The sequence below is a fragment of the Acipenser ruthenus genome, chromosome 14, assembly GCF_902713425.1.
Source record: "Acipenser ruthenus chromosome 14, fAciRut3.2 maternal haplotype, whole genome shotgun sequence".
Lineage (NCBI taxonomy): Eukaryota > Metazoa > Chordata > Actinopteri > Acipenseriformes > Acipenseridae > Acipenser > Acipenser ruthenus.
In genome coordinates, this window is record NC_081202.1 from 14,501,013 (window position 1) to 14,528,564 (window position 27,552).

Sequence of the window (27,552 nt, forward strand, 5' to 3'; positions counted from 1 at the left end):
GTATTCAAATTCAGTGTTGAATGAGTCTTCAGTTTACTTCAGTCAGTATCCAGAGCTGTTCAAAGATGCCGAAAACAATAACAATCACCCCTAAAGAGTTTGGCAAGGACGAATTTCACATCAATGGTAATGTGCTGTTTTGTACTTCAAGCAGCAAGGCTATAGATTACACTTTGTAGGCAGACCGTTGTAAAACACATGGGAAGTGCTAAACATAAATTGTATGAAAGGAAACATAAACAAGATGAGGCCGAAACAGCAGGGCCATCAAAAACACTGAAACAAACCACTGTGTTTGGATCGTTTCAGCGTCTTGCAACTGCCAAAGAACAGTATGAATCTGTTGTTTTCAGATGTTGTCAAAATGTGTGTGAAAGCCGACATTCCTCTGTACAAAGTGGATCAACCGGCAGTTCAAGCTTTTTGTAGCAAGCACGTTAAGGGAGGTGGTGCCATTCCAAAGGCAGACACTGGAATGCTGCAGCTCTATTTTTAACAGTAGCCGTCCGAATGAAGACCAACTCTGAGTTGAACTTGAATATTTTTTTACAACAGGGAAATATTTGAAGTTAAAAAAAAAAAAGTTTGTTTTATTGATTAATGGTGCCGGTAAGCTTGTAACTTGCTTAGAATTTGAAACTGTAACCATTTTTATTTTATTTATTTAGCAGATGCATTTCTCCAAAGCGCCTTACACATGTTACATTGTAATACAAGGTTACAGTTCAAGAAGAATTAAAGTTATAAACTAAAATACAACATAAAGAGACACAAGAAGTGCACCAATAAATACTTAATCTGTTAACTGTTTAACTGTTACCCAATAGTACTGTTTGTGTGTCTTTTATAATGTGGCAGGGAAAACACATTTTTAGCCTTTTATTTTACTTGTGGAATAACGCAGACTTTTTATTTTTTTTAATCACTGAAAACTAGGATCCCTGATTAGCAGTCAGCAATGGAACAAACTCTGCTTCAGGAGACACAGCTATGGCCAAAAGTTTTGCAACATTTTCAGAAGTCCGACTTTAATACATTTTTAGGTTTCAATGGTAGGATAAATGTTTTAGTTATACGTTTGTTAATATGCCTCATTTTAACTCGATGGGTATGTAATACCAATTTATTAATATTACATTTTCTATGGAAAAGGAAAATATTTTACAGTGATTCAAAATAATGCTGTTTATAATAAAACCAAATTTCCTTCCCACATGCAGTATCTGTTCATCATCACCTCTGTGCCCTATGTAGTGTGTCATTGCCAGAAAATCTAATGCTAACATGAACAATCCATAGAAAACGTCTGTAGAACGTCAAGTGGCTTATATTGTGAATAGATGTTGACATTATTGTTTGTCTACTTGACTTGGTTATAAAGTTTTACATTGTATTAACAAACCATTCCAAATGTTATGAATAAGCATGCAGAAGTTTTGTTATTGGTGGCAAGTTTCCTTCGAGCAGCAGTTGAACATGCAGCTAGTTCCAATACTTTGTCCTGACACCATTGCACTGGCCTGTTGTTGTCTTGATGTGGAGCCCAGCTGTACAGAAACTGAAACTGGCAAGCGCTGTGTTGATAAAGGAGAGTGCAATGCCATTGGATGTCCCTCTGGCTTTTCTCTTTGATAGTAATATTGTTTGGCATTACTCCATAGTCTCCCAAGCTAATAAGGCTGAAACCAGATTTTTTTTTAAAAAATCCTACAAAAATAGCAAGAATAACAAGAACAAACTGAAAAGGACGAGCAAATGACATATGGCTGCGTTTCACAGATCTCCTTTATTATAAAACATATTCAGTAACTTACCCGCTGGTGTAGTGTTTCAGAAGTGTTGCTAAGAGCTCAGAAATACCAGATGGCTACGCTGTGTTTTATTTAAGAACTCTGCAATCTCTAATGGGACTGCCTAGCTGCCAGCATACAGTTGGATTTCCTCAGTGGGGGTGACACTACTGCTGAGTTTTCTAATTCCTGACCATTACATCCAACTTACTGTAGCAACTTCAGTAAGATTTGATTGAGTGTTTCGCTTTATGGAAAAAGAGGCTGCATAATTTGTATACAGTAGGATCCCTCATGTAACATTCTGAACTCGCAGAGAACTCTGAATGAATAAACATTTGGGCACCCCCAGTAAAGAACAGTATAGGGAATGAAAATCTGAATTGGAAAAGGTTTTAAAAACTAAAATGAATGTTCTCCCACTGAATTTACTCTGCAAGTGCAATATATTTTTTCCACAGGCTTGCAGTCTCTAGATTGATTTTACTTTTAAAACACCATTACATTTAGGTTTTGTACTCAAAAGTGGGACAATGATAACACAAGGACCTATAGCTAGGTCACCTCAAAGAAACTGAGAGAAAGGAGAGAATTTCACCATTCTCCAGACAAAAGTGTATTTTAATTGCAAAAGCAATCCCAGGAGGGTTTAGGAAGGGTATTTTATTAAATACTAGAAGAGAACATTGGCCTGTTAGAGCAGAATGAGAAAGCAAATACTGCAAGGGTTCCACAGGAAGTATGATATCTACAAAGACTTTACTTTGTTAATCTAATTGAAAAGCACCCTGTGTTCTTCAGACATTTTACACAAAGCACAATAGAGCATCTGATCTTTTAATAAGCAGTCTGGTGGTCATGGTGGCCTAATGTCCAGCTGCAAGTGTAACATTCATAGAGGCACCAACTTGAGTTGCTGCTTGAACAGTGAATATGGACCAAAAAGCCCTGATGTAGAGTATTAGGAACATTTGTAATATGAATAGTTTATTGCATGTTCTGTACTTCAGTTTCCCCAATACACAACTGCTGCGTCCAGTTGTTTTTCTGTTGTGTTGCTAATTCTCATTTACACTGTTGTACTACACGCTACACACTCTTGGAGCAGTGTTTTGGAACGAAGTTCCCAACAAATTAGGTGTCATATCTCATTAAGTGTTTGCCTGCTGTGGTAATAAACGATGGATAATGGCACTTCGTTGGACACCTTGGCAACCTTTTATGAGGCAGCATGTTTGTACTGCAGGCTCTAATTAGCAGTTTCTAAGGTTACCGGTTTATAATAACCTGTCATGTGTCATTTTAAACAGTGTGCTGGAAAAGTAAAGGTAAGGATTGTTTCACAAATTCCAACGTTGTATTTTGTGTTTAACTTTCAGGCTCAAATCCATTTAAAACAGTTTGGAATGCCAATTTTTCATAAGATTTTAAACCTTAGCAATTTATTTTTGTCTTTGACTTGAAGTTTAAATTCTAGAAACAAATTCATGGACCTAGCCGGGTCTACTCAGATACTTTGCCATGAAGATTGCCATCACAATTTTTTTAATATATATTTTTTTTAAAAACTGTAGCACCTTGTCTGGATAATTGTATTGTCCTTGTTTTCACCACATACATGCAGTTATAATACCGTGGGCTATAATACTATGTTAGTGCAGCTTATCACATTTAGTTGTTTAGATATTCATTATACTCCTGGTATATGGAATGGTGCTAATATTTAAAAAGATTTTGGACATTGCTGAGATTAACTTATTTCCAGCACTTTCCTCTATAACCCAATTAGTCTCTGTTCTGTTTAAAAAAACATGCTTCAAGTAGGATAAAGCATTTTCTTATTTATGATTTTTAGTAGGTTTTGTTTCAGCTGTCACTCATGACAAAGGAAATTGTCATCCAGTGATTAATCTGACAATTGTGAAATATGAAATCCAAAGAAGCTTTGAGAGGGAGGGTTAAGTATGAACAATGACCATCCATCTGGATAACTTGGCATATTCACTATGTTGTACAAAGTTGAGTGCCTTTGTATAAAAATTCCCTTTGCATTTAAACATTGGCTGTTGTCGATGTCAATATAAACTTAATATATTTTTAGGTAATTATCTAGCTAGATAACTATGTATTACAGAGTTTCATGTGGGAGGAAAATGATGTTGAAACTGAGCCTAAGATCATCACATGCTGCTTTGATGTATTTTATAATAATCTGTTTTGTGCTACTTAGGTCTATGAACAAATTATTATTTGGGGTTTCCCACTGGCTGCTGGTAGCTAAAACAAACCATCTGACCTGACCTCTTTTAACATTGTTTTTCATATGGCAACAAGACTAGTTTCAGTCAAAGTGTTGGTGGGGGTGGAGAAGCAATGATTAGGGGCATGGGATTTACAAAGCCTGGAGGAAAATGGCAGGGGTCCATGAGTCAGAAACCTACGCTAGTTTAAATGGCAAAAGAATTTCCACTCCCACAAAGGGAGAAAACTGGGACACCTTTATTTTCAGTTTGTTCGTGTCTTGTAGCAGAACACAAGTTTCCCTTCTATGGTAAAATGCACCATTTCCAGGAAAAGGATGCTTTGCTTCCATGAAGGCTGACTGCTGAACTGTGTCATTTTATTTATCAAGGAGATAATACTAAAATGATGCTTAGTAGGTTATAGAGGTCATTGTCATACAGGTAGACTAAAGCATATACAAGGATTTTGGGGAAACTTTCAACCTCCAGGTCAAGGTCACAGAAAACCTACCCGGTTCTCTGTTTTTGATTCTCTGATTTGGATACAGTTTTGTAGAATTAACAGTTAGGTACGAACTTGGTTCTTATTGCATTTGTAAATCTGTGAATAAAACATGGGAGACATTTATCTATCTATCTATCTATCTATCTATCTATCTATCTATCTATCTGTCTGTCTGTCTGTCTGTCTGTCTGTCTGTCTGTCTGTCTGTCTGTCTGTCTGTCTATCTATCTATCTGTCTATCTATCTGTCTGTCTATATACAGTAAATGGCTTCTGGCATTGATTTTGCACTACCTAAAATTATTATTATTATTATTATTATTATTATTATTATTATTATTATTATTATTTTCTTAAGATCAGCTTTCACAAAGAGAATGTCTGCATGTTGCATATGGGTCACACATTAGATACTGTATGAAGTGTGCCGTACACTTGGCCAGTAGCATTGTACAGGTTTTACTGTACTAGTTTATAACAAAATTGAAACCAGCTCTTCTACAACTAATCTATAGTATGTAATATCATATCGCAAGTTTGCTTTAGATGTTTACATATAAACAATGGTTCCCCAAATTTAATTCCTTTTTCATTCTTGTTTGTAACACACACAGATAGACATCATGCACCAACAAAAGGCTACATTCTTCATCTTAAAATTCACTATAAAGGACAGCTAATAACAATCAAGATTTTATGTGCATGTATGGGTTATTTTTTTGAGCACAGGATATTCTAAGAAGATTAAATTTTAGATACTTGGCATAAAAATATCTTGCCTATCTGTAGTTATGTGTGTGTGTGTGTGTGTAATATATTAGGCTTGTAACGATAACGATAATAATCTAATTATTTATCGATTGGGAATCCACGGTAACAAATCGATAATATTTTAATGAAATCTAATATTCCATGAAATTAAAAATGTGTCTTGTATATATTAATTTACTGTCAAGAACGTAATCTGTGTTGTTGCTTCTAAAAGTTACTAAGAATATGCGACTGTGACCAAATACAGGATGATGATGCAGGGATCAAGAGTAACCTGCTTTGTTAATGTATTTTATACATATTATTTTGTTTTAAATCAGTCCTAACTGTAGCCGTCTGTCTTGAGCGAAACTAATAATATTTAACATTACTTCGTTGTCACGTGCCACTGTTTTTTTTTTTTTTTTTACCTTTTTGTTGTGAAGCAATGCACTGTCCGCCATCTTTTTTCATTTTTGTTTGCTGTCTGGATTCCGCATACTGAATCCATCTTAAAAGATTCAGCCGAATACCGAACCCAATACCTAATCTACGAAAACTGTCAAGAAAAACTAAAGGAAACTGTTGAATGAAAAACGGACTGGCAGCTACTAACAAGGGACACGCACAATCTATTGTTTTGAACCTTTTAGTTCATAGTATTTTTCTTACCAAATGGAAATATATCCCTGAATAAGATTTCAGTTTGAAACGTACACAATTTACAGCTAGCCCCCTCCCCCCACAACAGAAACGTCAAAGTACAGAACTGTTTACTTTACCTTTACAAGAAAGGAGAGCTGCATCTTTGCCATAACCCACTATTTTCTTTAATAATGTTTCAACCTGTGTCACCTGATCTGAGAGTAGGGTTGCCAACAGTATCCAGAATCTCTGACGGTTGTAAAGTTACAATATATATTTCTGTACACCGATTCTTAAAAAAAAAAAAAAAATTCTCTCGTTATGATCTCTAGAACACGTTTCACAGACAAAGCAACAAAGCACAAAAGTCTACAACAGTTTGCCGTTACTATATTACAGATTTACTGCATAATTTTACTCCATAAAAAGGGTGATGTGAATGTGCTGTTGCATACGGGGGTATGTTTGCATTCAGCAGCCACATGATGTGTTTAATGCGTGCGCCACCAGTAATATAGGAGGCTGTGTGGTCCAATGGTTAAAGAAAAGGGCTTGTAACCAGGAGGTCCCCGGTTCAAATCCCACCTCAGCCACTGACTCATTGTGTGACCCTGAGCAAGTCACTTAACCTCCTTGTGCTCTGTCTTTTGGGTGAGAGTAATTGTAAGTGACTCTGCAGCCGGTGCATAGTTCACACACCCTAGTCTCTGTAAGTCGCCTTGGATAAAAGCGTCTGCTAAATAAACAATTTAAAAAAATAATAATAATAATAATAGGGAGTTCAGAGCCGCAGCAGAGTTCATCAAACATGTTCTTGGTATTAAATACAACAATTACGTTCAATACCGGATTTGTGTCTTTTATTTAAAGAAGAACCGCACATATTGGAGGGATATATTAAAATGGATGTGCGTCTGGGCAGATATAAGATTTGGATTCGGTTCAGGGCTTGGGTTGGCCAGGGTGTCCTTGGCTCACCGCGCACCAGTGACCCCTGTAGTCTGTCCGGGCACCTGCGGGCTTACGAGAGGACATGCCATATAATAAATCCTCTTGTTGAAGACTATTCATTAATTGCATACAAGAGAATAATGTGGTGTTGTGTTACTGTTGCAGGCTCGTAGGAAGGATGTGTTTATCCAGGAACGATACGGGCGGTTCAACATCACTGACCCCTTCCTGGCTCTGCAGCGTGACTATGAAGCAGGTGGAGGAGAGAAGGTGAAGAGGCCCATGTGCACCAGCCCCTTGTCAATCCTGGAGGCAGTCATGGCCCACTGCAGGAAAATGCAGGAACGAATGTCAGCGCAGCTTGCTGCTGCGGAAAGCAGGCAAAAAAAAGTAATGCTAAATCAAGCCTTGATGTTTACTGATTTGTTTGCTTGTTTGCTCTTCTACAACATATTTTTTTTTATTTTCATGAGTTATGACAAGATATTTAATTATTTGCATCCCCTTTTCTGTATCGTAACTCTCTCCCCGCCCCTCAGAAAAATCCCTAAATTGACTGACCTGCCTCTCAATCACATTGTCAACACTTTCCCAGCCACACATTGCTGGGATTTGCTGTATTTGGCAAACAGACTTCTGCAGCAGGTCAAAGGTAAATACTATTTGAATATCCATTTGAATTTTGAAAGAATATTCAAATATGGGAGATAAATACATGTTCATCCAAGCACTGATTTTTACATATATGGTTACCCACTCATTCTGTTCCTATTTCAAAACAAACTCACTGCAGTGCAGTGATCACTGCCAGCAGTTAAGTTTAGGTGTTATACACAGCTTGCATACCTGTAATAGAGTTGCACTTATTTCACAATGGACTGAATAAACAATAGTGCTAAATATACCTGTTCTACAATATGAAGTGTAGTGATCTGAGCTTCATAAGTGGGGAGCCCCACTGGATACTTACCCTTGGTGTTGCCAAGGGTATGATTTTTAAAGCCCATGTTGTAATGTCAAACAACACTACTTTGAATCTAGTTCAACCAATTGGAGCACTCTGTTCACCTAAGTCATTTTTTTAATACAGTTCTATTCTCTTTCCTTTTAAAAAAATAAGAATTCGAATTGGAGATCTTCAGTAAAATGTAACGGGAAGTTCTAGTTCTAGAGATATTGAATGGTTTGGAGTAGCTGTGAAGCCTCACCATGCTTGGCTTGTAGCTTTACCAAGGTTCATGGACCCCTGTTCTGTACTGAAATAGCATCCTTTGGGATTGAAGAGCCACTTGCCTAATGATTGTGAATTGAATGGTCAAGCAATCAATATTTATTTTATGTAGCATCTTTTCATAGTGGACCGCCATCCCAAAGCAGTTTACAAGATAGTGAGGAATAATACATTAAATACAGGGCATAGTACATTAAATACAAACAGTAAAAGAAGCAAAAAAAACAAAAAAACAATGCAAATACATTAAATACAGGCATAATACATTAAATACAAGGCTAGAATGTGAATTCTAAACATTGTGGATGCGTGTGTCATACAGAATCATACAAATGAGATGGAGTGAAAAACCTGAAATAGCAATTTAGACAGCCGCTAATAACAGATATCAGGCTTAAAGAGCATTGAAAGCAAGAGAGAACAAGTGGGTCTTGAGAGTTGATTTGAAGCGAGCGACTATGGGAGCTACACGCACTAAAGCTGGGAGAGAGTTCCAGAGAGTCGGGGCCATGAAGCTAAAAGAGCGCTGAGTGTGGTGCACTTTTGCTTGGGTAGCAAGTCAGCAGGTTGGAGAGATACTCTGGGCCTGTGTGATGAAGGGGCTTGTAGGCAAGCAGGAGACTTTTGAAAGTAATCCTTAACTTTACAGGTAGCCAGTGCAGCTGGGCAAGACTGGGTAATGTGATCGGAAGTTAGATAAAACAGCCAGGTCAAGGGAGGGTTTTTTGTATGCTGGCGTTACTCGGGCAGTCTTGAGGGCAGCAAGAACTAAGCCTGAATCCAGGGACAGGTTGATAGTGTGCATAATGGAAGGAGAAAGATCAGAAGCACAGACGGACGAGATTTGTTGGCCAGGGGTCCAAGGGGCACGTGGCAGTAATTGATTTCAACAGTAGGCTGGAGACATCAGTAATGGAGAGAGGAGAGAAGGAAGAGAGCAGGAGGGGCAATCGGAGGAGAGTCAAAGTGGTCAAGTACTATACTGGGTTTGTGGCATGAGAGCGTAGAATAAATGGTGTTGATTTTGTTCCGAAAGAGGAGAAATCATGGCAGGTAAGAGAAGAGGATGAATGGGAGATGTATTTATCGATGGTTGGATGCAGGATTTGATCAATGGTTTTGAAGAGAATATTTGGTGTACCGTTTCCCATGGATATGATTTCTGAGAAGTACTTCACCCAGGCAGCAGCGAGTGCATGCCTGTAGTTACTGAGGTGATCAGTCCAGATCTCTCTGTGAACTGTTAGTCCAGACGACCTCCATTTGCACTCAGTCTTGCGGCAGGCAGACTTAATCAGTCGAAGTTCGAGGGTATTACATGGACAGTTGCGATGTTTCTTCACTGTTCTGGTTGTAAGCGGGGCAACTATCAATGATCCGAGTAAGGGTGGTGTTGTAAAGGGACACCGCAGCATCGACTGAAGACAGGAGTGTATCAGTCAGGGGGGAAGAAGAGACACATTCCGAGAGTATTATAGGATTTAGCAGATTTTTGGATCAGAAGGAATTGACAGTGTCAGTAGTAGCTGAAAGTGTAGGAAGATTAATATTGGCAGTGATTAAGAAATGGTCAGAGAGAGAGAGAGAGAGATCTGAGACTGAGAGATTGGAGATATCAAGACCTCTGATGGAATTCATTTGGAGTTAAAAATATATACATGCAGCTGGTTGTTATGGTGATAAGTGAGAAAATGCAAATGGTTGTCTTGGAGACCAAACAGCAATCTAAGAGTGAAACCAAAGCATTACTGGGCTTTAAAGAATAAATAAGGTGATTAGTGTTTGTCCCATGGTGGCCCCATACAAAGCTCGATTCCGTGGCACCTATTCCCTATTTTTACCAGTAATACTACTCTACGGTACCATAACTTACAAACAGTGCAACAACAACACTATTAAATGTATTGCATTTTACTACAGCAATCACAAAAAAACACACTCAGAGTTAGAAATGAACCTTTCGTGCTTTTGCAGCAGCAAAGTGCAATTCTAGCTGAATAATCCTGTTTTATGCAAATTTGGTGCACGATCGATATCTGCCCGAGTCCAGTGAAACGTTCCTGCAACATTGTAGAAATAAATATTTTTTGATTCATTTCATGTTCAGGCAAGAAAAGCTTCTCTCCCCTGACGCTACTGTGACAGGCACAGTCAAAAGCAGATGCAAGGCAATACTGAGGTTAGGGCAGCCCAGCAAATTTCCCCTGTAGATGCAGTCAACCATTGCAAGAAACGAGGACGATACGTTGGCTGAAAACACATTTATTTGTATTTGTTTCCAGGTTCATTCAAAAACGCAGCACGCATGTGACACACTTATACTTGTAGTCCCCTCAAGTTTGCAGCACTGACGGCACGGGCAAGCAAACTTTGTTTGTAGTGTGTTGAAATGTGTTAATTTTTTAATGTCTTGCAGTTTTTAGCTTAAATCATGGGTTACATGATTACGAGGCACATACTGACATAAACCTGCGCATGGCTTTAAACTCCTACACATTGTTTATGGCTTATGGCTTGTGGCTTGTAGATAAAAGGAACCGAGTCCTTCATTCTGGTGCAGACTTGAAGTGAATTTAAGATTTTTTTTATAGTAACTAAGCCACGACAACAAGGGGCCCCTTGCTGCCTCAGGGCCTCATGCAGTTGCATGGGCTGCGTGTGGCTAAAACCGCTACTGGTCATCACTTGGCTGAAAGGTGACACCGCACTTATTATAGAGAACATTGTCTGCAGTGGAGTGACTGCAGTCATTGTCCATTCTAATTGAGTTGTAACACGGCCAGGGATTTTAATAGAACCTTATTAGTAAAGTGACTATTTGTTGACTAAAGTGGCTTCATAGAATATTCAGTAGGTAAACAATGTTAACTATCTTATTGTCAAATTACTATTTTGTGTATGTATACCTTAGTCTGGGTTTGATGAATATGAAACACATTTTAAAAGTGACCTTTATGGGCAGCCTTATTCAACACTGCATGTTCAGTACCACTGCACCAGCTAGTATTCCCCTGTAATGATGATTTACTTTATTCATTTTCTCTCTCCCAATGAGATTTCATAAGGTAATTTATTTTGTACATTTTGCTTCTTTTGTAAAAGATTATTATAGAATTGATCATTTAGAGATTTTTTGTGTTTCTCTTTTTCCTTGGTTTGTTTCTCCCTTTAATCTTAGGGGCAGTGCCAGTCTAAATTTCTTTTGCAGTTGCAATATATCGCCACAACAATTGCTTGCTCTTTGTAGATTCGCAGTTTGCAGATCATCCTACCAAATCTAATTAAACGAATTAAGAACCACCTTTTTTTATTCTGTAAGCATTTGGAAATTCCACCCCTCAGATGCACCCAATCAGTGTAAAGCCTACGATACCATTAATCCAGGGTTGTGTTTAGGGGAAGACGAAATTCAAGTTGACAGTGAGAAATGAAATTCACAGTGACAGTGAGATATTCAATTATCCTATGTAGATCAGCAAGTTTCCTATATTCATGTCTGTTTTAGCTTATATTGTGCTTATTGTTTTGGTGCGTAAAAAGCAATATTTATTCCTCCCCTATAACTCTACATGGCTGCCTAATAGCATTACATGCAAAGAGAGACGAAGCTCACGCAGCTGTAGGGTTCACCCACACAGCTGGAATGATTGAATCACAGGGAGAACCTTGTGTTCTGCTGTTCCTGCCCCAGGGAGCAGTTCACACCCAGTCACCTGGAAATCAATATATGCTGTTTAGACATAAAGAGTAAACAGCAAGTCCCATGTTGGTACTCAAATTCTTAGCATTGGAGTGAAATGGTCTGGGTAAAGCATTGCACTTGCTTGAAATCACAGGTTTTCCCATAGCCACCGAGAGACTGAATCAGACATTACATGAAGTAATCTTCTGAATAACACACTACATTTTTTTTTTCTATTTTGAGATGAACATCTGAAACTGATTTTTATTTTATTTATTTATTTATTTACCCTTTTTAAAAACAATTTTTATATGCTTTTGCTTGTCAGCTTCGGCTGTTTTGTAGCTGTGCCTCTTGGATGTTTGTTTAAAGGTTTGGTATTAACATACTACCTTCTTCCTTCTAGTTAAAATTCTTCAATCTTGAGTTGTTGCACTTTTGTATATGGTCTGATTATGGGGGAAGGGAAGGGTTAGGATACAGATCTTGCATTTATACCTTTAATTCCAAAAAGATTCAAATAAATGTTTACTTAATGAAATCTGTCTGCTAAAACAGTATCTCATTTACAGTAACTCGTTATACTAGCATCTACAATGTTATTGCAGCAACTTGGAGAACAAAAAAAAAGCCTTCTAATAAGTTAGACAAGCAAGCACTGGTAAAATCATCTCAGTTTTATATGGTGCAGAACTAATTGATTTTAATATTTTCTTTATGGACTTTGCGATACCTGCACGGTGGGTGTTTTTAGTAATATCTACAACGTATCGACAATAATGATCAACCATTTTGTTACAGATTTTCTAACAAGTCTGGCATAAACAATTTTGTTTATAGTTTACAATACCTCTGAGTTTCTGATCGTATCAGATCAGTTCCAGATTTTTTAAATCCTTTGATGGGAATGTCTGGTCTGCTTTTAATGTTTTCAAGCAAATTGGCTTCATCACTGCCATTGTCATATCCACTTTGACATCTGACACGTTATTTCCCTTGTCCAGCGCTTCTTTCCCTGTTCTGCATACCAGTCTGCCAGAGGTATATGTACTGCATGAAACAAATGCGAAAGAATATCTAGATGGATTTATCTTTTAAATCATTGACAATTTGACTGTAATACCATCTTCAGCGAATGCACGTCTTGACCTTTAACTCGCAAGTATTTCCTGCCCAACTCGCGTGATAACTCGGAAAACCATGGAAACGCCTCCTTTTTCACCAACTCGAGTTGTCCAATTGGAGCGCACTCGAGTTGGCTGTCCATGGAAACGAGGTGGTTACTATTTTATTTAAGTTTATTGAGTTATGTGCATGAAAATGTACTGTATAAAAATCAATAATGTGTGTGTAAGGCGGGGAAAGGTTTGTCATTGTAATTGTCTTTATGACATTAGACTTTTTTTTCACTTGCATTCTTTTAGATAAGCCTGCATTTTTGTGTGTTCGTTTCAGCATTGGGTTAAAAACATAAAGGGGGGGGAAGGCTTTCAAAAATGAAATTAATGTATTTTACATTAACATTTTTTTTTTTTTTTTTAGCTGGAGATGGAGAAGGCCCAGTTACAGAGCCTGGAGCAGGATCACAAGAAGCTGTCGGCCCAGCTGAAGGATGAGCGTGAAAAGAACAAGCACATCGTCACGATGCTGGTTAAGGAATGTAAGCAACTGGCTGCCAGGGTGGTTGAGGAGAGCCAGAAGTTCGATGACCTCTCGGCCAAACTGGAGGAGGAGACCAAGACAACGAGCCGGCTGGAGGAGGAGCTGGCAGCCGAGAGGCAGAAGGTTCAGCAGATGGAGGCGCAGATGGAGAAGCAGCTCTCCGAGTTCGACACGGAACGGGAGCAGCTGCGTGCCAAGCTGAGCCGTGAGGAAACACGTACAGGAGACCTGAAGCTGGAGAGTGAGAACCTGAGGAAGGAAGTGGAGCAGCTCAGATCTGAAAAGCCAAGCAAACTAAATGTCCCTGCCAACCTACCAAGCAAAACCAAGTGCTTGACATCCATCGGCGTCGGAACAGACAAGCTAAATTTGAGGACAACCTCTTGCCAAACAGACATACCACTAACTGCAGAGCACAGTATTGATGGTTTGAAGAAGTCTCCCATACCTGTAAAAGCTTCCGCTACAAATTACACCAGTGGTGGAAATCCAAAATTGGGCGTAGCAGGAAATGCAGTGTTAGCCAAACATGACAGGGGTTCTCCCCACTGCAATTCAGTAGTGACAGCACAGACTGAGAATGGATCTTCAGGTGGTGGACCCCCAGAGTCACAGCACCAAGTCAATCCACCTGCTATGCACAGTTTACATTCACCTGCTAACTCCACCACTTTGCAGACAGGCCTGAGTCCCAGAGTCCAAGCTGCACGCTTCAAGTTTCAAGCTTCTCCAACCGAGCACGAGCAAAATGGAACAACCACCCAGAGCCCCCCATCCAGAGATTTGTCGCCTACAAACCGTGACAACTTGGCTGCCAAGCAGCAAGCCCGCCACACCGTCACACAAGTTCTTTCAAGGTTTACAAGCCCACAGACTGCCACTTTGAGGTCTGGTTTACCCCATTCTGCTTCCGAAGGAGGACCTTTCCCCGGCCGACTAGGCCATCCCCAAATTGGCTTAAAGTCTCCCACAGTGGCGAGAGTTGACAGAGGGAATCCACCGCCTATACCGCCCAAAAAACCTGGCCTGTCACAGACCCCCTCTCCTCCACACCCACCTATAAAAGTGGTGACTGACGGGAGCCGATCCCCCAGCACTGGGCTGGGAATTCCCTCCAAACCAGTGCCCCCTCTGTCCGGATCACTTCAAGGAATGCGCCTAATAAATGAGGAGATTCTAATCAAAACCACATCTCCTCAGGTACCACCCAAACCGGCTGTTGATATCTCGGGGGCAGGAGTGGCCATCCCTATCCCAGCCTTGGCCACATCTCAGGTGGGTGCCTGGCCCTCCCTCTCCCAAGGGCCGCACCAGTCCGCATGCTCAGAGTGTCCCCTTGCCATTCCCACCTCCTCCACCGCCATTGCCTGTAGCTCCTCCATAAACCCTGTTAGTCCTTCATCCTGTAGACCCCGTGAGACAGACAGCCTACTGGTAACAGCCTCAGGTAAAAGTATTGAAACATGCTATCAAATTAGTTCTGCAGAAGGTGTAGTTTTTCAAGTCAAAGAACCTTTGTTTCTCTGTATTTAGTTTCTCCACCCAGTCTATCTAGTTTTCTTGTTGACACTGGTGTGGTCGCCTCTTGTCATCCAAGATGTCCACCTGTTATTTACTCTTGCGAAGTTGACTTTTGATGGTTTGTGTGCTCTTCAACAACTGCATGTAGCTAACATTTGAAAACTGGGACATTCCAAGAGGCCACATTAGTTCTTGTGGCAGTCAATTTGTAGACTTGCGGTAGAAGAAATGAAATATGAGAAATACAGTGTTGTTGTATAGAGATGCTGCACCTTTCATAAGCAATCAGTCAACTTCAATAAAATAATTTATTGTATTGGCTCTTTAAAAAAAACAAAAAACGTATTCATAGGGGCTTTTTCTTGGGTTGCACTGAAAGGGGAAAAAGTCAACAGAATTGCCTGGCTGTAGAGTTCTGAAAGTGCCTTCTTTATGCATACCTTCCTTTTCATTCCCTTTTGGGAACTTTTTGTCTTCCTGCTTCCACAAAATTCCATTCTCTCACATAAACAATACTGTGTTTTTTTTTTTTTTAAAGAATAATTAAGTATTGCTCATGTATCATCAGTGACTGCTGATGTGTTACAGGAGAGTGCAAGGATGGGTTCTACAAGTAACAAGCTCTACTCTCTGAAGCTGATGCCAGAAGCTGTCTTCTCTCCCTTTGCCCTTTATCACTGCATGTTGTGCAAGCCTTAATGAATGCTCCGTTTTCACTAACTGTTGTATCTGTGATGGCTAACTCTGTACTGTGCACTTAACTACTGTACTTCCTGAAATTGACACTGACCTTAGTTTGCAGCGTGGTGTTAGATTTTTTTCTTTTCTTTTTAAGCAAAAATGTTCTGTATAAAAAAAATACAAGTGTGTGTGGTGGGGTGTTTTTTTTTTTTAGAAATGCATAATGTGTTAGTGTATATAATTTACAAATGCTTCATAGTTCAACCAGACCAAAAGTCTGCCAGCCCACATATTCACACATCTTGATGATAATGATGTAGTATACTGGTGGAAATGAAGATTACACCACCGTAATAAGAGGATAAAATAAATGTTAATTTCCAAGGTTTGTTGCATTTTAATATGAGTATATATATCAACACATTTTATTTTAGAAAATAAATAAATAAAAATAATGCCCATTTAAAGTTTATATTTAATATTGGCCTGGGAATGCATATAAAAGATGGACAGTGCTATTTTAAATCATATTAGCTGGGACACTTTGTCATTCACAATAATAAAGGGCAAAGTACCTTGGTCTGCTTCAATACACTGTGTTTATAAAAATGCATCTGTATTTGAATTTACTGAATCTTCACAAGATACTTTCAGGTGTAAATATCTAAACTGTAATTGTGTGGATGGGATAAAAAAAAAAGGTGAACTTGATATTTTCACAAAGGATTGTAAGTCAACTTGCTTTGTTCCTGTTATTAGTACTTGCCACCATAGCCTTGAGAAACATGAAACAAACTTTGGTAGTATTTGTACAATACACAATCCACTGCAGCTGCACTTACAACCATCATTCTTACTTATGCTTTGATTGGCTATGCATGCTGGATATTTTGCAATTATGGTTACATGTTAGTTAATTGCATGGCCCTCCATAAATGGGAGGGAATCTGAAATGACACATATTTTACATTATTCTTATTCCTTGATCATAGTTAAAAAAGGTAGTGCAGTAGATAATACACTATTTGTTAATATGATTAATATGAAAAGCTGTTGGATTTTGGCTGCAGGAACATTAGTGTGGTTATCTATAAAAAAGTGTTCCTTCCTCTACTTTAAAGGGGGACTAGGTTATAAGGAATTGTAGGCTATGTTCATACATCTGATTACAAAGGAGTATACAGGGAAAATCTTGATTTTGAGTATTAAGTAAAAGTAATTTAGATATACACAGTTAAAACATAAGCTACTTGTGTTTCACTACTTAATAAATTAAATGCAGACACAATCTAAATTGTTTCTTCAGTTTGTATTTATTTTTAATTTTGTTCTCCTTTTCCAGTCCTTTGAACAAGGAAGGGTACACAGGGCCTTCTGTATGTTGCGTAGCAAACTCCATGCACTAAACAAACTCTCTTCCAAAAAAACAAAATAATACTGCCAAAAACACACCTCATTACCTTTTTACTAAGTCCTTGTTTATTAAAATAATAATAATAATAGCGTTGTATTTTCCTGGATTTGGTTAAAATGTGAGATTGCAGGTTTTCAGATGCAGTACTAACATTAACTATTTTTGTAGGACTAATGTGGAATCTCTCAGGGTTACTGCTATATAGCTCTTTACTATTTGTAACCTTTATAAACCAGGTGCAAATTGATAACAAAAATAAAGTATCCGGGCCCCCTCAAGTTTGTACAGAACATGCAGTACTCTTGGTTTCTATAACATTTTATTTTTAACATCCATATAGAAACGAGATGAGGCTTGGAGAATTAATAATACAACTAATTTTATACCCATGTAATTCCGCTATTTGTCATTATGAAAGCTGTTCTTAAAATCATTATACCTGCATTCCACAGCACACAGACTAGAGATGGATTACATATATGCCATAATCTGCATGATGTTTTTCACAAGGACACTGATTGTTTTAGAATCAATTACTTTTTTTTCTTTCTTTTTTTTAGTCAAATTCATCTATACCATTGTATATACATGTGAATTTGTGCTGGCTTCCAAGTGATGGCAGGTACATTGTAGAACATGTTAATGGTATATTTATGATGGGATGGGTATCCTAACACAATAAAAGTGCATTGTAATTGGGAAAGGGGTAATATTCACTAAAAGCTAAAAATGCACCCACCCTAGAAAGCTAGTTCTTTTGTAGAGCAGTAGAATTTTTTCAAATGACCGTAGCCTTTAGATATTGACCTCTTTTCATATGGATACAGAACCACAGTGATGGAATTATATTTTCACCTGATTCTAATATATTCCATTTTTGTTTTAGATTCCTATTCTTAGAAACTAAAGTAGTCCAATTGCAAGAACAGATTCATACCCATCTAGCAGTTTAAAATGTGGAAAGCAGGTTATCGTTTGTTAATATATTAAGCTTCTGTTGTTTCTCACTTCCTCCCTGTAAATGTTGTCACTTTAACTCACCACAGGCTGGTCTCCCTCCCTAGTCCCCTCGCTAACCTGTGGTGGTCCTGTCCCCCTGGCTGGCAGGCCCACCCTTCTCCACCAAGCTGCTACCCAGGGAAATGTCACTTTATTGTCAATGCTGCTTAACGAAGACCAATTGGATATTAGTCACCTTGATGAAGATGGAAATTCTGCCTTGTATTCTGCTGCTAAATATGGACACACAGGTAACTCCAGAAATGTTTTGTTGGTTTTATGATTTACATACGTACATCAGCTAAATGTCAGTATTGAAACTTTGCACAACTGCTTCTGGCTTTCAACTTTCTTTCATCCAGAAGTCTTAAGTGCAAGGTCTATAGTGTTGTGGTTTTGAAGCCATGGGGAGGATCCGACAAGCAACGTGAAAGCATATTCCCCAGAAGAAATGACAAATTTTACATGATATAATATTTGTAGGAATTCCTGTAAGGGGACATGTGTGTGTGAGTGGGGAATATTGGGTGGTAGGGAGGGAGTTAAAATCCTCCCTGCAAAAGCACATGGGAATGTGGCTGGTGCCAGGAATTGAATAAGTGATTAAATGATTATACAGTCACAGGTGTATAAATAGGGTGATCACGATTGTTAGAATGGTTAGTGTTGGAGTTAATGTAGGTGAAGTTGTTTCGCGTTGCTGTGTCCGTGTCCTGTGTGTTTACGTCCAAGTTTTTTGTATAGACCTTTTGTTTTGGCCCTTGTGCCTGTTATTTTGTTAACATGTTTTGTTCGTGTCTGTTTAGTGTTTTGTTTATTAAAGTGCGCATTAGTGCTTAAACATGCAGCTTCTGTGTCTGAATCTCACTTCCTGCTAAACAACAGCCTTGCCAGTGACGCTGTCATGACAGCACTAATTCTATAGTTTATAAAGTACTCTGGTTTTCATGCACTGTTTTAACCTGTGATCTATGGCTGCCATGTTGTAGTCATGTGACCATTGTCTAGGTCAAATATATATCGCACTCCGAGGTACTGATTTTTTTGTATTTGCATTGTCCACAATGACTACCATACTCTGGTCCTATGATCTTTAATTTTCTGCACTTAAGATATTGTGATTGTCAAATACCTTTTAAGTAGCCGACGGAGGCGTTCAAGAAAGTTTACTGTTCTGAAGTTTATACCTCTGACAAAAGAAAAAGATGACAAGTCCTGTCATCTAATACCTTTAAGAAGCCCTGTGGGGAAACCTCTTTGTGAGCTTCATACTGGCCAAAATATCCTTATGATTTTCTTCAGGTTGAAAATAATAAAAGATGACTTGAGGGGGTGAGCACAGTAATTACCCCTCTGTAATTAAGATTTTTTTCACTGAATGTAACTTCTGTGTTTATCCTGTCATAAACCAAGTACTTAAAGCAAAATAGTGCCTTGTATGGCTTGGCTGCTGTTTTAATCATTTTCTTAGTTTGCAGGGGCAAAAAGTGACTCACTTGTTTTTGATAAAGTAGATGATGTATGTGTGTGTATATATGCTCATCATCATCATCATCATGATCTTCGGCCTTTGTCAATCCACTGCTGGATGAAGGCCCCCCCAAGATTCCTCCACAAAAGCCTGTCTGCTGCGCCCCTCATCCACGTTGCTCCGCCGTGTTTCTTAATTTCATCTTGCCATCTTCCCATAGGTCTTCTTGATTGCTTTTTATCTCTTGGGATTCAGTCTAATGTCTCCTTTGTCCAGCGATGGTCTGTTCTTCCTGCTACGTGTCCGGCCCACTGCCATTTCATTTTTTTCACCCTTATAATAACATTACATACTTTTGTTTGTGCTCTTATCCATTCCTTACTTTTCCTGTCTCCTCTTGTTATTCACAGCATGCATCTTTCCATACTCTGAGTCATTTGTAATTTTTGAGTCATTTTTGCATTGAGAGTCCAGGTTTCACATCCATAAGTTAGCTGGCAGCATGCATTGGTCGAAGACTTTCCTCTTTAGGCAAAAGGGTAGTTTCCCACATTTGGTTCTCCATTGCCGAAACTAACTGTCCTAAGTATACATAGTTATTGACTTCTTCAAGTTTGATCCCATTGACTTTAATTGCCTGTGGAGTTTATTGAACATCACTTGAGTCTTCTTCAGGTTCATTTTCAAACCTGCTTTGATGCTAGCCTCGTGTAGTTCTTGTATTCTTGTTTGTAGTTCTTCTGGGCACGTTGTAAATATGAGGATGTCGTCAGCAAATCTTGGGTGATTCAAATAGGTTCCATTGATCTTCAGCCCCTTGTTTTCCCAATCCAGTGTTTTGAAAATGTCTTCAAGGGTGACCGTGAAGGGCTTTGGGGAAATTGTGTCTCCTTGACGAACTCCTTTTTCAATCTTGATTTTGTCGCTTTTTTATGGAGTCTTACTGTGGATGTTGCATTCTTGTATATGGTGCTGATCAAGTTTCTGTACGTTTTCTCAATTCCTTGTTTTTTCGGAGCGCTTAATACAGATCTTGTGTAAACAGAGGTAAAGGCTTTTTCATAGTCGATGAATCCCAAGCAAAGTGGTAGTTCGTACTCGTTGCTGGTTTTAATCACTTGCCGTACAACTTGAAGATGATCTATTGTGCTAAATCCACTCCTGAATCCTGCTTGCTCATTTGATTGTGCCGAGTCAAATTTATCTTGAAGTCTGTTGGTGAGTATCTCTTGGTAAACAATGTTGTAGATTATAGGAAGTAAGCTAATAGGTCTGTAGTTTCTGAGGTGTTCTTTATCTCCTTTCTTATGAAAAAGTATCACTGATGTGTTGTTCTAGTCGTTTAGCACTTTCTTTTGCTTAATACAATCTGTGAAAATATGCAACAGAATTTTTGTCAGTTCTTCACCTCCTTTCACGATGTCAATCGTTATGCCATCTTCTCCAGGTGCATTTCCTGTCTTCATATGTTTGATAGCATGTTTCACTTCTTCCGGTAGAACATCGGGAACGTCTTCCTCGGGTTGCATTTTTTCCGTCTCGTCTTCATCATCTGCTACGTTGCTGTTTTCATCTTGATATAGTTTTTTGTAAAAGACTCTTCAAAATCAATTTGGTTCTTGATGAAAGTCCCGTCCTCTTGTTTGATTGCTAAAATCAGTTTTTTCCCTACGATTAGTCTTTGTTTTGCTTTCTTTATGCGTCGGTTGTTTTCAATAGTTTTTCCTACCAACCTACAGTTGAACGACCGTATATTGTCAATAATGCGCTTTCTCACTGTCTTGCTGAGATCAATGTGTTCAGTCTTTGACTTCAGGGCTGCTGTTTGTTTTATTTCCCTTCTTTTCTTCATGAGGTATTTTGTCTCTTGCATGATCTTCTGGTTGCATTTTGTACTGTGTTCCAGCAATGTTTTTGCAATTACTTGTGTATTTTGTATCTTACAAGTCTGTGGTCACTTCCTGTGTTAAAATTGTTCAGTACTGAGACATCTTGTACAGTGTGCTTCTTATTGAGTGAGTATGTAGTCAATTTCATTCTTCACTCCATTGGGTCCTCTCCATGTCCATTTCCTGGTGGGTTTCTTCTGTAAGAAGGTGTTCATGATGAATAAGTTCTTGTTCTCTGCAAATTCGACTAGTCTGTCGCCCCTCTCGTTCCTGTTGCCATGCCCAAATTTGCCGACTGAAATTCTCGTCCTCTTGCTGGGCTGCTATTTTGGCATTGAAGTCACCGATGATGAACTTATAGTTGCTTTTCCCATTTTCGTGTAGTTCTTGTACTACTTCATAAAAATCTTCAACTTCTTCATCCGAATAGCTTGTTGTTGGTGCATATACTTGGATGACCTGAAGTTCATACTTCCTTGAAACTTTCAGTGTCAGTCCTGCAGATCTTTCTTACGCTGTCAATCTCTACTATGTTATTCTTTTTTTCTCTCATGGACAATGAATCCAACACATCCTGTTCGGCCATTTGTAGTGCCTTGGTAGAAGAGAAGATGAGGGCCATGTTTTTGTCTGTGCTTTTATCATGTGGGGGTTGGCCATAACTCACCACGCTGGCCAGGCGGGTTGGTGAGTGCCCCTTCCACTTTGGCCGAGTATGTTACTCAAGGTTTCACAGCATGGTTGAACCTGTTAAAGTCAGGGGAACCCGCTGTACTTCGTCTTGAGAACCAGCCACTTTTAGGCAGTGGAAGTTTGACTTTAGGAGTTGTGTGTGTGTGTGTGTGTATGTGTGTATATATGTCTATGTATATGTGTGTGTGTGTGTATATATATATATATATATATATATATATATATATATATATATATATATATATATATATATATATATGTATGTATGTGTGTGTGTGTGTGTATATAATATAATATAATATTGTGTGTGTGTGTGTGTGTGTGTGTACTGAGATTTTTCCTCCCTATTTTTACCGATTTTAAAATCCCTGTTTTAATATATGTAAAATAAACTTCGAACAATTCCCGGAAATTTTTTTAAAGCTAAAAACCGCAAACGCGGAACACTAAATATATGTAATAAACACACTGGCATGTGTGGCACTCCCCATTATTTCATTGCTAAATTGACAATCCTTTTTTTAAAATTTTATTTGTATTAATGTAGCTTGTTCTACTTATGTTCAAGGCATTTTGATTGGTCAGATATGGTTGCATTATTTCACATGCACTCGAATGCTTTCTTGTGAGTAGTCTGAATTATACATACTGAAATCTGTAATGCTGCTGTTCACAGTGCACTGATGCCTGCATTACTCTATGCTCACCCTTCGCTCATGCTAAAAGACTTAAATATGTATCCAAGGACATATGGTTGGACCAAAGGCAGAGAGTAAGGCTGCTAATATGAAATTATGCTGATTCTTTGCATGTTTGCAGGGTGTTTATATTATGAACTATTGTCCTTCATCATAATCCTTTGTCACCTTTTTTTTTTGCTACATTGGAGCTCTTGTCTTTTAAAATAATAATTTCATATTGACACTAGACATGTTATCATTGGTCCCCCTTCTGTTGAGTATCTTGTGGTGTATTGCTTGTTGTCTATACTTCAGCTTGGAATCTGCAGGTATTTCAAAGACAAAGCTGTGGAAGAAATGTTTTAAATAAAGTTTTTGGAATTACCAAGAGGCCACCATAGACAGATCTCAAAGTACCAGCTGTTTTGTAGGGAATAAGTAACATGCAAATAGGCAGGGCTACAATAATGAATAGCCTTATAAGTGAGGAGCAACATTTTAAAATCAATATGACGCTTCACAGGAAGCCAATGTAGTAATCTTAAAACTGGGGAAATGTGTACCAACCGATTCAATGAGGTATCTGGGGGACCAGCAATCAAGGAATTACAATAGTCAAGCCTAGAGGTTACAAAAGCATGGGCTATATTTCTGAGGTGCCAGAAATAAATCTTAGTAATTGAATGTAAAAAGATGGATTGAAAATAACTCCGATTCCGGGCATTTGAAGCAGGAACTCAGTCTACCATCAAAAGGAATAACAACGGAGAGAGCCGTGCCAAGGTGACCAAAAAGTAAAACCTCAATTTTTGCTTGAATTAAATTTAAGATCATTCTGAGACATCCAATTCTGACAGCAGGACAGCACAGAGAGAGAGAGCTACATTTGTATTCATGTTCATATAATCCTACCCGTTCAGATTTGTCTTCCACTCACAGTATGATATTTATATTTTATTTTATTTTCATTTCTGAAGTTTCTGATACAAAAATCATGATAATGGAACAAAGCAAGATATGAGAAATAGTTTAAAACCAAAAGTCAAATACTGTATATAAAAAAAAAACCTTGAATATTGATTGGATTTATGATTAAGCATCGTTTTGATTTAAGTGCATTTTATTATATAACCATGCTAATTGTTTTATGTACAGAAGCAATGTAAGTAATGTGGGCAGAAGCATATTATGTAATTAGTGTATTATCAGTCTAATATACCAATTTACAGTATTTTAAAAATCTGGATTGCACACTGCACTATACTGTTGTGTTTTTGTTATTGTTATTATTTTGGAGGGGGCTTTTAGTTTTAAATCCTCTGAAATTGAGAATTTGAGAGTATAGAAAACAGACCATAATAGACACTGTAACCAAGAAGGTTATACAGTATTTTGATTTTTGCTTTTCAGATAACAAGGTAGCATTTAAAAAAAAAAATACTATTTGATTGTGCTCCTAGTTAGGACAATGGTGGAGGTTTTGTTTTAACATAAGGTCATGAATGACAAAGATTGTTCTGGACTTCAGTCAGGTATTACTGTAGACCAAGCAATAAGAATATCATGAATTTGCCCATGCTGTTGTAGCTTCAGAAGGCAGCCCAAATAACTACTAGCGTTTAACTGTAGGAACTGTACAAGATGATAGTCCTCTGATACAATCAGATCTGAGGATGTGTACTAGTGTGGGATACGGTTCTCTCTGCCTCTAGCTATATCTATTTGTGTATTGAACCAAGTATGTTTGGTCTAATATATTTATATGTAACATATATATGAACAGGGTATAATCAAACAGATCTATCTATCCTATCTATCCATCCATCCATCCATCTATCCATCCATCCATCTATCCATCTATCTATCTAATACGCCCAAATACATCAATAGTGTTATTTCCTGGTCTAATGTGTGTATATTTTGAAATCCTGTTTTATTTTGTATTTTTATATAGACTGTGTTATGCTGCTGCTGACTAAAGGGGCACTAGTTGATGTTCCTGTTAAAAATGGATTTACACCAATACATATAGCTGCTGCAAATGGACATTTCAGGTTGGATAAACTTCTATTGAACATTTAGAGTCTCGTTAAAACTTTGTATCTCTGGTTTCATTTTTTATTCATGTAACTCTCACCAACAAAAACAATTAGAGCTGCTGTTGCACTTATTGGGTGTCTGTGAAGTGAACTTTATTCAGAATGTTGCTTCAGTTTGTGCAGATGGATTTTCCCACTTTGTACCACCTTTATTATGATCATTATTGGGCATGTCTAGGTCTCCTCGTTGCACATCAAATAAGATTACTAACATTACTTTTGTTGATCTACACTACACTGTGCTACCATCTCATTGTATATTATTATTATTATTATTATTATTATTATTATTATTATTATTGTTGTTGTTATTATTAGTATTGTTATTACTGTATTATTTTAATTAAATAGAGCCCAGTTTCCTCATTTTAGCAATAATGACTGCTTCATCCTCCGATAGGTGCATTGAGCTGTTAATAACCAACAATGCTGATGTTAACCATGCTGCTTCAGGAGGGCAGACACCCCTTCATTTGGCTTGTGCCAATGGAAACTACGACTGTATTAGAATCCTGCTGACCGCTGGGGCAGATCGAACTGCAACAACTGCTGTAAGTGAAGATTTTCAGAATATCTTCCCTGCTGATTTTAAAGTGCGCTCCCTCTCCCCTAGTCAATACTACAACAGTAATATGCAATTAGTTTTATTTGTGGGCTGCATAAATAACAAGATGCAGAGTGCATTCTCATGGGGGGGGGGGAGGGGGGAGGCGGGAAACGCTTAATCCATATCTTATTATTATTATTATAATGATTTTGGTGTGCGAAAAGGTTGTGTCAACCCACAAGGTATTTGTTCGTTTTTGAGTTGGTGCCAAGCCAAATCTATTTTATTGTCTTGGCTTTCAAAAATGCATCATAAATGAAGATTTAATCATAACCACACAGTAAGTTATTTTAAATGGGGATCGGTTCTAGAGAAGGGTATATTATTTAAATGTATGAGTTACAGCATGTACCATTCTGCTGTGCTGCATCTAAATGTTTCCCAACAAATAAAGGTATTGATGTGGGCCTGATATATTATTAGTATGTCAATCATTTAAAATGAGGCTTGAAATCAAAGCTATTAAAATTGTCAAAGTCATTTTGACATAGTTGGGGGGGATTTCCAGTAATAGTGGAACCCATGTGTTTCCATGACAACCAGTTGTCTCTGGCAGTTATTTCTTTTGCAAGTCATTGTTGAAATATTTTATTTTATTTTATTTTATTTTAATATAGTTTGAAAAGTGTTTTTCCTGTTTTAAAAATGTAGGTGCATTGTACATGCAAGTATATACACACAAGTATTTTAGACAATATTAAGAAGAATTTTGTTTATAGAGTGGTATTTCAAATACAGAAGCAAGCCTGCAATTGGGGTAAACCAGTAGTCAAATTAACTGTTTCACACTTCAGTACTAATAGGGTCAAAGAGCATATAGTAGTCTGCTGTGCAAAATCTATGGAACAGTTGCATTGTGTTTCAGGATGGACTGTTCTATTGAACTGAGTTCACCCTTCTACGTGTCTCAAGGGTCTATCCAATGTAATAAACAGGATTGTGGTGTACTTTAAAATCCAGAGTTAAAGTTAATTTATATTATTTTTGTTAAAACTGAAGACATCTGTCAGACTCTTTGTGAGCCAGCCAAGTACAAGAGCATGCACAGAATTTGATATTTCAGAATTACAAAGCTAGCTTGGAATGCATTTATGCAAAGAAAGAAAATGTTGGGTACTGTAATTAGTGTTTAATCAGAGGACTGCTAAATCCTTAAAAACAACTGCGGGGCGAGGGAGGGGGACACATGTATTGTTTCTAGAATCTCATTGCATCTCATCTCATGACTGTTTCCTGAATTACTATAATTATTGTTATTTTTTTATGTTTGTTGCTATTCTTTTGTATGGCACATGTTATAGTTGCTAATGCATACAAATACAAATAGTTTTTAGTTTTGTTTTAATGATTGTGTTTGCAGTTTTAAAGTATTTCCTAAGTTTAATTCTGGATAATCTGAATTTTGGATTTAGTTTTGATTTTCTTTTTTTTTTTTTTTTTTAACTGCTTGCTGTGTTGTTGTTTTGTTTTTTTTAGGATGGCTGGACACCAGTTCATGCAGCTGTTCACGCTGGTCACGTCAACTGTCTGAAGCTCCTCATGTATTATGAAGTATCTGGAGACAGAAGGTTTGCCAATGAATCCGAATCAGGCTCTGATTCTTCTGACTCCAGCTACTTGGAGACCATCCGTTCTCAAGGAGAGGAGTCCATGCTACTCGCTAGCCTCATCAACCATGATGACAAAGAGGGCTGGACTGCTGCCCACATAGCAGCATCCAAGGGCTTTAAGGTCTGTCATCAGCAGTGTATTAAAAAGCAGCAAAGAGATTATGAGGGTTTAGTCGTCTTCTTTTTTTTTTTTTTAAATACAAATGATGTTGTGAAGGACCTGTGTGTTCTTTATTTGTACTATAATAAAGAACTTTTGTCTAAGGCCCCTTTAGGGTCCTCATTCAAAAAATGGGGACCCTTAATCGCTAATTGTCTGTGTGTCTGTCTCGCAGTACATTGTGAACATGATAACTGTTTGCTTTTGCATCTTCAATACACTTATATCGTACTCTCCCAGCCTCCTATTGACGTTTTGGATTGCATTTGG

General features: G+C 38.0%; 1 protein-coding gene across 1 annotated transcript in view; it reads left to right on the plus strand.

Annotated features, from left to right (window-relative positions):
• The window catches only part of LOC117419751 (cortactin-binding protein 2-like), a 54,225-nt gene that overhangs the window by 10,030 nt on the left and 16,643 nt on the right, over window positions 1-27,552 (plus strand). Inside the window, exons 3-8 of the mRNA XM_058985921.1 lie at window positions 7,049-7,273; window positions 13,339-14,905; window positions 18,121-18,324; window positions 24,761-24,860; window positions 25,306-25,456; window positions 26,989-27,243. Coding sequence (XP_058841904.1) covers window positions 7,049-7,273; window positions 13,339-14,905; window positions 18,121-18,324; window positions 24,761-24,860; window positions 25,306-25,456; window positions 26,989-27,243 — 2,502 coding nt within the window. The remainder of the gene's footprint in view (window positions 1-7,048; window positions 7,274-13,338; window positions 14,906-18,120; window positions 18,325-24,760; window positions 24,861-25,305; window positions 25,457-26,988; window positions 27,244-27,552) is intronic.